Genomic DNA, 9,140 nt, shown 5'->3' with positions numbered 1-9,140 from the left:
TGGTGTTGGAGAAGACTCTTGCGAGTCCCTTGGACTGCAAGGAGATCCAACCAGTCCATCCTAAAGGAGATCAGTCCTGGGTGTTCATTGGAAGCTGAAACTCCAATACTTTGGCTACCTGATGCAAAGAGCTGACTCATTTGAAAAGACCCTGATGCTGGGAAAGATTGAGGGCAGGAGGAGAAGGGGACGACAGAGGATGAGACCGTTGGATGGCATCACCAACTTGATGAACATGGGTTTGGGTGGACTCCGGGAGTTGGTGATAGACAGGGAGGCCTGGTGTGCTGCGGTTCATGGGGTTGCAAAGAGTTGGACACGACTGAGCGACTGAACTGAACTGAACTGAACTGAGCTTTCATATCATGTCTTTGTTTTTCAGAATGATCACAGAGGACCAGAACCTGGAGGAGCAGCACCCAGAGGAGCAGCTCTGCTATGAGTTCATATTCATGCTCTTCAAAGAAAAGAAGGTGGAGATCGCAGGTGCCATACTAAAGCCATTTCCTTTCCTCATGGGCCTGCGAGATCGGGGCTTCATCTCTGAGCCAATGTACCAGGTAAGTGAGGGGAATTCCCTCTTGATAACCAGACCCACACTATCTTCTGCCAAATTTAAAATGCAATGAACAGGCTAAAGGGCCTCCTTTGAACAGGGACCTTCGCCATCCTGCCAGTTAGGAGGGGATAGGAGAAGCAGCATCACAGACAATATTCCTTCTTCTGTCGTAAATGGGAGAGGGCCATGGCAATGGAAATGTGGCAACACTGGAAATGGGAATGAGACACAGGTGGGAGTGTCTTAGATCCACTGACACAATGTAATAACAATAACAAAATTAAAGTGAAGAAGTGAGTTGGGCAACATTTCATCACAAAGCCCTCTGCTTTTACACGCTTGAATCTGAAGTGAGTGAACTCACAGGGAAGTTGTGTCATGCTAGGATGAATTCGGAACACGGTGCTTGCTGCTGTCTCTTGCTGACAGTTTGTTGTTCTTTAGACATTTCTGGATGCAGAATGCGCTCTGGGCCTTCCTGGGAATCTGGGGGCAAGTCATCATTTTGTCTTTGTGATTTTTCTTCGCCCTTTGGCCGTATTCATAGGAGTGGAGAGTGGTTGCCAGGTTTCCTGGAAGCGAGGGCAGTGCTTATTGTCTGGTCAACAAAATGGCTGCTCAATACCAGTAAGGACCACTCCTGAAGTGTCCTGGCCAGGCTCTTAAAGTCCCCACACTACCTTCAACTTTGAAGTTATTTTTATTCTACAGAATTGCTCTCTTAAATGGACATCAGTGTCAGAGAGGCAGGTTAACAAAATAAGAGTCTATTTTTACAATGGAGGATATTTTAGATGTCATCCAAATATATGTAGCGAAAGTGAAAGCACTCAGTGGTGTCCGACTCTTTGCGAACCTGTGGACTATACAGTCCATGGAATTCTCCAGGCCAGATACCGGAGTGGGTAGCCGTTCCCTTCTCCAGGGGATCTTCCCAGCCCACAGATTGAACCCAAGTCTCCCGCGTTGTAGGTGAATTCTTTACCAGCTGAACCACAAGGGAAGCCCGAGAATACTGGAGTGGACAGTGGTGCTGGTGGTTTAGTTGCTAAGATGTGTCTGACTCTTGTGACCCCATGGACTGTAGCCCGCCATGCTCCTCTGTCCATGAGATTCTCCTGGCAAGAATACTGGAATGGGTTGCCATTTCCTTCTCCAGGGGATCTTCCCAATCTAGAAATTGAACTGGGGTCTCCCCTGCATTGCAGGCAGATTCTTTACCAACTGAACTATCAGGGAACCAGTCCAAATATATGTAACATTCTAACACTTCACCAGGGAACAAATTTGTTTATTTCTGATCTGAGTCTCCCATAACCCATACACTCAAAGCTACATAATTCTCCATTCAATATTTTTTAAGGATTTTCAAGAAGCTTGTAGAAATCTGGTCCCTGTGGAAAGAGTGGCGTATAACGCTCTTGATGAGCTGGAGAAGAAATTTGACAAGACAGTTCTGGAAGCCCTGTTCAGCAAGGTTAACCTGAAGGCCTATCCTGATTTACTTCACATTTGCAATAACTTCCAAAACGGTAATTAGAGCTTTCAACAACTTTTGGGGACTCAAGTCTGCTTCATTCACTGATTCACTCATTCACTTTTCATATATTTGCAAGTTATTTTACTGAGTGACTACCTAGTGGCAGGTAAAATGGCAAAGAAAACACACATCATCTGGGTCGCCATGGAGCTTACTCGTAATAGGGGTGACACCTTAACCCAGTAATGCCGCAAATGATTGCTCAGCCAGGATCTATATTTGAAGCTGAGAAGCATAGGATTTGAGTCTCTACTTTTTTGGAGGGAGGCATGAATTATGCCCTTTTGTTGGAAAGGAGGGAGCCTTCCCTAATACTTGCAGACACACTCAAAGACAAAATGATTTTCTTTGTAGGAAAAAATGTGTCATTCGGGGCAGTCGCATGCCAACTTACTTCCCCTAACAGAGTGGAGAACTTGCAGGAGAAGGCCGGCACCTACCCATGCGTTGGGGAGGGGCAGCATGGGAAAGCTACATCAGGAAAAAGAGACAGTAGGCTTGCAGAACCATGTGGCTACAAAAGGGAGCGTGGGCGGGAGGTTTTGGAAGCCCCTTCTGGAAAGGGGAGTTGCAGGGGATTTTTGAAGGTTGGACATCCTGTGCTAAGGAATTTGAAATTTATTATTTGAGAAATAAAGAAGTGATATAAGATTTTTGAGCAGAGATAAAGTAAAAGAAGTCGGTATAAAGAATGGGATGTGTTTATTTGTGAAAATTATGTCTTGTAAAATAAGAGCTATCTCATTTCCACAGTGCTATATCGAAGCCCAAAAAAGAAATAAAGAAAAGCCACAAATTTCAAGTTAATACTATATTTGTAACCATGGTGTCCTCAGGCCACGGGTAGGAAGGGAAAGGTGGTTACCTTTACTGCCCACATCTCAGGGGCTCTGACCTTCTCCCAATACTGTAAGGATTCTTCTCCCTGGACCCCAGCACCCACATCACGTGTGTTAATTTCTGGGGCTTCCTGTGCTGAGACGTCCTACCCACCAGGCTTGCCATTGCCAAGCTCCTGGTCTAATGCAGCTGCCCACCTGCCCCCAGAGGAGGTTGTTGCTGGTACCGTCCAGGCCCAGCTGTCCACAGGAGCTTAGGATCTGCAGCCCGGAGCCAAGATGCTGGTAGGAGGGGTCAGAGAAACACCCCCACTCCCATCACTGAAATGCCTGCTTCTGGAGCCTCCTTACATTTCTAAAACCTCTCACCCACACAGCATTTGCCCCCCATGTCCTCTTCCAAAGCTGGCCCGGGCATGAAGTCAAGGTGTCCTGGAGATGGAAAAAGCATCTCTTACTGCCCTGAACCCTCAGTGGGTATTGACCCCCCACCCCCCGCCCCATGAGGTGTGCTCCTGCCATCCATCCTTCTAGCAGCATCTTCTGTGAGTGTCTTTCTCTATTTCTTGAGTGTTTTTTCCTCATATCTTGTGAGTCTTGCTTTTCCAAGTATGTGTGCTAAGTCACCTTGAAATGCAGTTTTGATGTAAGGGTGCCTTGGCCTGGTTTCTCGTGCTTGTTACCATCTCCTGGGTCACTGGTACAGCTATGGCAATGTTTACTTCCTGTTTGTGCCGTTCATAAAATAGTCGCTTCCTGTCTGTGTCTTTCAGACAGGGTCTTTCCCTGTTTCCTGGATCTCTCCCCACCCATCCCACCCCAGGGAAATAAGAGTTTCTCTTCAGTGTTGTGTCTCTATAACCAGATCTTCTTCCGTGGCTCAAGATCTTTTTTCCTTCTTTCCTTCTTCCCTCCCTCCATTCTTTCCTTCCTTCCTTTTTCTCTTCTTTTTAAAATCTTCATCTTCTAAAGACGTTGGGGCTTTTCTTCTATAACATAGGTCTGTTTCTTTAAAAACATTACCTTTCTCTTGAAGAAATCCTTCTGCTTCTTCCCTAGTCTTAGTTGCACATAGAATTTACAAAGCACATTCCACATTTATTATTTATTTTAAATTGGCTTTCATTGTTTCCTGATCATTTGGAAAGGGGATTGACCCCTGTTTACAACTTTCCACTATCTATTCTTTTTTAAACCTTGAGAGGTGTGTTCAGTGTGGAACAGCTGTAAGATTACAGGGGCAACATCAAGTCTCACAGGACTTGAGAGACCCACTGAAGCCCAGGGTTTCCTGAGGGCTGGAAGGTTTTCCCTGAACTGTGGGAGTCAAGGATGTGCCTGGATGCATAGCTGTGAGATGCAACTCCTGGTCCCCATCTGAGATCTCTACTTGTCTTTCTCTTCTCAGCGATTCGTGACAAATTCTATTACCAAATCCTTGATGAAGGAGAGACAAAGGAGATGCTCAACTCACAATTAAACCGTGAACAAGGTAATTCTGACTTGACAGAAGCTTGTTTTCTCATCTGCTAAGAAAGAAGGAGATCAGAGGTCAGGGGACTGAGCTCTTGGTGCAGCAGGAGATGAGGAAACCAGAGCAGCAGTGTGTGTGTGGGCTCCAGTTAAGCAACCAGATTTGGAATCCAAGAATATTACCAGGCAGCTGTGACAACCAAGAAGGCAGAACGTAAATCTGAGAGAGGTCTCACTGTAACTGTGAGGCGGAATTAAGGGGAAGAACTGATAGCAGTAACCATGAGTTAGGAATTCAGTGGACCTGGGAAAGAATAAGGGTTTGGTATTATTTGGACTTCTCTGGTGGCTTAGATGGTAAAGAATCCGCCTGCCAATGCAAGACACCTAGGTTTGATCCCTGGGTCAGCAAGATCCCCGGAGGAGGAAATGGCAACCCACTCCATTATTCTGGCCTGAAAAATCCCACGGACAGAGGAGACTGGTGGGCAAGAGTCCACGGGGTTGCAAAGAGTCAGACACGACCGAGTGTGTAACATACAGAGATAGAGAAGTCCAAAGAGGAAACCACTGATGTGTCAAAGAAGGAACTATTGTAACATTTGCTCATAATAAAAGAGAGGAAGAGAAAAAGGAGTAATCGTATGCAGAAGAAAATGTGGAGGAAATAGTGTTTTGTAGCAAAGAAGAAAAGGAAAAGGGAAGGAGTAAAAAGGAAAGAAGAGAACCAAGGGCAGTAATAAATTTCTGACAATAGTTACAACACACAACATCCATGAACCAGTAGACACACGGTCAACAATTGACGTGGATCAACTCACTTAATGCTCACATATGCAATATGTAATTTTGTAACCAGTATGCACGGTTTCTAACTTTTTAATCACTTCATTCATATTATTACTAATAGTTATTCATTCTAAGACATTAATTGAAAATTATTGTTTCTTTCTAAGTTACTGTAATTCAAATATTTCTTTATCAGGAGCATCTCACTTAATTCTCATAACAATCCTGTCATAAGGGTTTTGTTACTCCCATTTTTCAGGAGAAGAAACAGAGGTGTGAAGGTAGCTAGAGATTTAGTGAGTGAAAACTCCCTTGAAACCCAGGGAAATTGTCTCCATCCTTAAGCCAAATGGTCAACAGTAAATTTAATTAGTTGTTAAATGTTGGTTTTTTTTTTTCCCTTGGAAATGACCAGTGCAAGAAAAAACCACAGAATGGCTTTGCAGAATATCATGAATATGTATCTTTAATTTGTATTTATACCTCAAAGATTACATATTTTAGACATGTATTAATACATTTATGTAACATTTTGATGTATTTAATAATACTTATTCTTTTGAATGATGACCAATTGCTAAAAGTATAAAATGTACATTAAAAAGTACAAAGTATGTAAAAAATATATTTAGAGATTCATCTACTACTGGGAATAGTGGAAATGAGAATGGGTGGTGGAAGGATTCATAACAGTTATTAGTAAAGAGTAAAAGGTTCATCACATAGAATGATGGAGAATGTACAAAGAATTCCTATGAATGAATAATAAAAAAAACACACCACCAATTTAAAAAAGTGACAGAAGTCTTGAAGAGACATTTCACTCAGAAGATATAAAATGGCCAATAAGGACATAAGTGAAGTGAACATTAGTCGTTGGGGAAAAGCCACAACAAGCTACCATTTGGTTATTAGAATCGCTAAAATTAAAAATACTGACAACACCAAATGCTGGAGGGACCTGTGGAGCAACTAGAACTCCTTTATGTATGTTGCTGGTTTGAATATAAAGTGATATAACCACCTTGAAAAACTGTTTAGCAGTCTCTTATAAAGTTAAACATAACTCACCACCCAGCAGTTCCACTCCTAAGTATATTTTCATACGGAATGAAAACATATGTTCATACAAAGATTTGTACAACAACGTTATTGTAGCTTTATTCCTAATAGCTAAAATCTGGAACCAATTCAAATTTTCATCAATAAGAGAGGGAATAAACTGTGATATATTTATTAAATGCAATATTATTCAGCGATATAAGGAATGAACTACTGATATAGGTAACCACAGGGATGAATCTCAGAAACATGTTGAGAAAAAGAAGCCAGTTACAGAAGGACTGTGTGATCATATTGACGTGAGCATCCCTACAGACAAGTCTCTTCTCTGGATACTGCCTGAGTTCTGTCATTTCCTTGTTGCTCTCTTTAGTGTCCTTGGAACACTCACCTCTCCAAATGAACAGCGTAAGAGGATTTGAAAGTATGCCCAGACTACTGCCATATAATAGGCAAGGTAACTATCATTTAATTTGTCAATTTCAAATTAAATACAAAGATTTGTACAACAATGTTATTGTAGCTTTATTCCTAATAGCTAAAATCTGAAACCAATTCAAATTTTCATCAATAAGAGAGGGAATAAACTGTGATATATTTATTAAATGCAATATTATTCAGCGATATAAGGAATGAACTACTGATATAGGTAACGACAAGGATGAATCTCAGAAACATGTTGAGAAAAAGAAGCAAGTTACAGAAGGACTGTGTGATCATATTGATGTGGCATATGTTTAATCCTTAGTGTAGTAAGAAACTACACTATGTAGGAACACAATCTAATTTTCATTTTCAAATGTCCCACATAGTTGAAGTAAAAATGACACATTTCCTTTTTGCTCTCTTTAGTGTCCTTGGAACACTCACCTCTCCAAATGAACTGTGTAAGAGGATTTGAAAGTATGCCCAGACTACTGCCATATAATAGGAAAGGTAACTATCATTTAATTTGTCAATTTCAATTCTGTATCAAATCTTTGTTTTCTTGTCTTCATGGAAGCAAAGCCTACCTTCTACCTCCTATCCTAAGCCTCTGCCAGATCCCACTTCTACCTGTGCTTACCTGCTCATAGATGGAACAGAGACAATGAGAAAAGGAAACTGAACTCCTGAGTAGGTGGGGCATCCATAGATAGGGAATATAAAAAGAGAAAATGGAAAAAGTATATAAAGTGTAAATATGTGACCAGTTAAAAGAATGGATCCAGTTTTCCAAAAGGAACATAAAATCCTACCCTTCCAGGCTGAGATAGGAGATAATTTTCAGTTAGGTTCACAGAATAGTTACGAGAAACTGGGGAACATCATGCCATGTGAGGTTCACGTGGGAGAGCTGGCCAGTTGGAGGTCCCTGGGACTGTAATCAGAGTCCAAGAGGAGAGATTTGGAGATGATGAGAGGGCAGAACTTGGAGGATGAAATCACACAGAAAGACAGAAGTTGAGTAGCACTGAGAGACAGAGGTCAAAGTAAAGTGCGAGGAACAGAAATGGAAGGGGAGCAAGTGTAAGACACAGCAGAGGAGAGATAAACTGAAAAATCTCCAAAGAATCTGAGATAAAATTTGAGAGCCAAAAGTATGGAAAGAGAAAGAGCAAGAAGAAAATATCAATGCTAAAAATTGGGAAAAGTCAGAGAGAAGTACAAGGGCAACTGTGTAGAGAAATAGCTGGAGAATGGATGGAAAACAGGTTGAGTGAAAAGAGGATAAAAGAGAGGAAGAGATCAGGACATTGCAGGCTTGAGGTAAGAGCACTGGGTGTAAGCAACTTAGGGCACAAGGGTTGGCAACATCAGCTGTGAATTTTCAGATTAAACTGTCCTTAATCACCGAAGTGGCACTTGTAAAATACTCAGATTGAAAAAGTCCTCTCCCTGAACATTCCAATGATTCCTAAGACCAAATCACCACCCTAGATTGTCTTCAGAGTGTATTTATCCATGGACTCAAAGACCATCGTCTGCTAGACATCAGCACTTGAGTTCTTTCAAGAACCTTGAACTTGGCACTTCAGGACTGAATATAGCTTCTTCATTGCTCAAGCTAGATCTAACTCCTCTTGATCATTCATGTCTCAGTGACGGGTCACTATTGTCTCATGGGTTTTCACATTGGGTGTCTAGGTGTCTCCAGGACTCCTCTTACTCTCAAATACATGCCCATTACTCATCCAGCATAGTCATCTCTCTTCCAGAATAACTCGCACCTGTCCAATCTGTCACACCCTCAAGTCTCGAATCCAGATCTCTGTCACGGTTCTCAAAACAGGCTCTACTCATAACTTTCCTCTAACCTTACTCCCATCAAATGTGTCATTTTTACTTCAACTACGTGGGACATTTGAAAATGAAAATTAGATTGTGTTCCTACATAGTGTAGTTTCTTACTACACTAGGATTAAACATATGTTCCTCTGAGTGGCATCCACGGTCACCCAAGGTGAGCCCCACGTCTATTTTCCCAGCCTCATCACCTGCCTCCTACATTGTTAATTCAATATAGGATAAACTCCCCCCACCCCAGTAATTTTATTTTTTTAATTTGTATCTTTTTCATTAAAAAATTTTTATGGATTTATAGTTGATTTACAATGTTGAGTTAGTTTCAGCCAATCACTTTGCTGATTCAGATGTACATATCTATGTGTGTGTTCAGTCTCTTAGCTGTGTCCGACTCCTGTGACCCCATGGACTGTAGCCCACCAGGCTCCTCTGTCCATGGGATTTTCCAGGCAAGAATACTGGAGTGGGTTGCCATTTTCTCCTCTAGGGGATCCTCCTGACCCAGAGATCAAACCCGGGTCTCCTGTGTCTCCTGCACTGCAGGCAGATTCTTTACCACTGATCCACTAGGGAAGCCCAGATATATATATAT

The 9,140-nt window shown here is 42.0% G+C and overlaps 1 protein-coding gene across 12 annotated transcripts in view; it reads left to right on the top strand.

The window, feature by feature from the left end:
- The window catches only part of LOC104986433 (nuclear body protein SP140-like protein), an 81,723-nt gene that overhangs the window by 15,124 nt on the left and 57,459 nt on the right, over positions 1-9,140 (top strand). For all 12 annotated transcript variants that reach the window (XM_010836999.1, XM_010837002.1, XM_010837000.1 and 9 more), the window contains 5 exons: positions 383-560; positions 1,923-2,091; positions 4,347-4,430; positions 6,636-6,719; positions 7,115-7,198. In XM_010836999.1, coding sequence (XP_010835301.1) covers positions 383-560; positions 1,923-2,091; positions 4,347-4,430; positions 6,636-6,719; positions 7,115-7,198 — 599 coding nt within the window. The remainder of the gene's footprint in view (positions 1-382; positions 561-1,922; positions 2,092-4,346; positions 4,431-6,635; positions 6,720-7,114; positions 7,199-9,140) is intronic.

Source organism: Bison bison, unplaced genomic scaffold (genome assembly GCF_000754665.1).
Source record: "Bison bison bison isolate TAMUID 2011002044 unplaced genomic scaffold, Bison_UMD1.0 scf7180017864068, whole genome shotgun sequence".
Lineage (NCBI taxonomy): Eukaryota > Metazoa > Chordata > Mammalia > Artiodactyla > Bovidae > Bison > Bison bison.
This window is presented reverse-complemented; position numbering and strand designations above follow the sequence as displayed.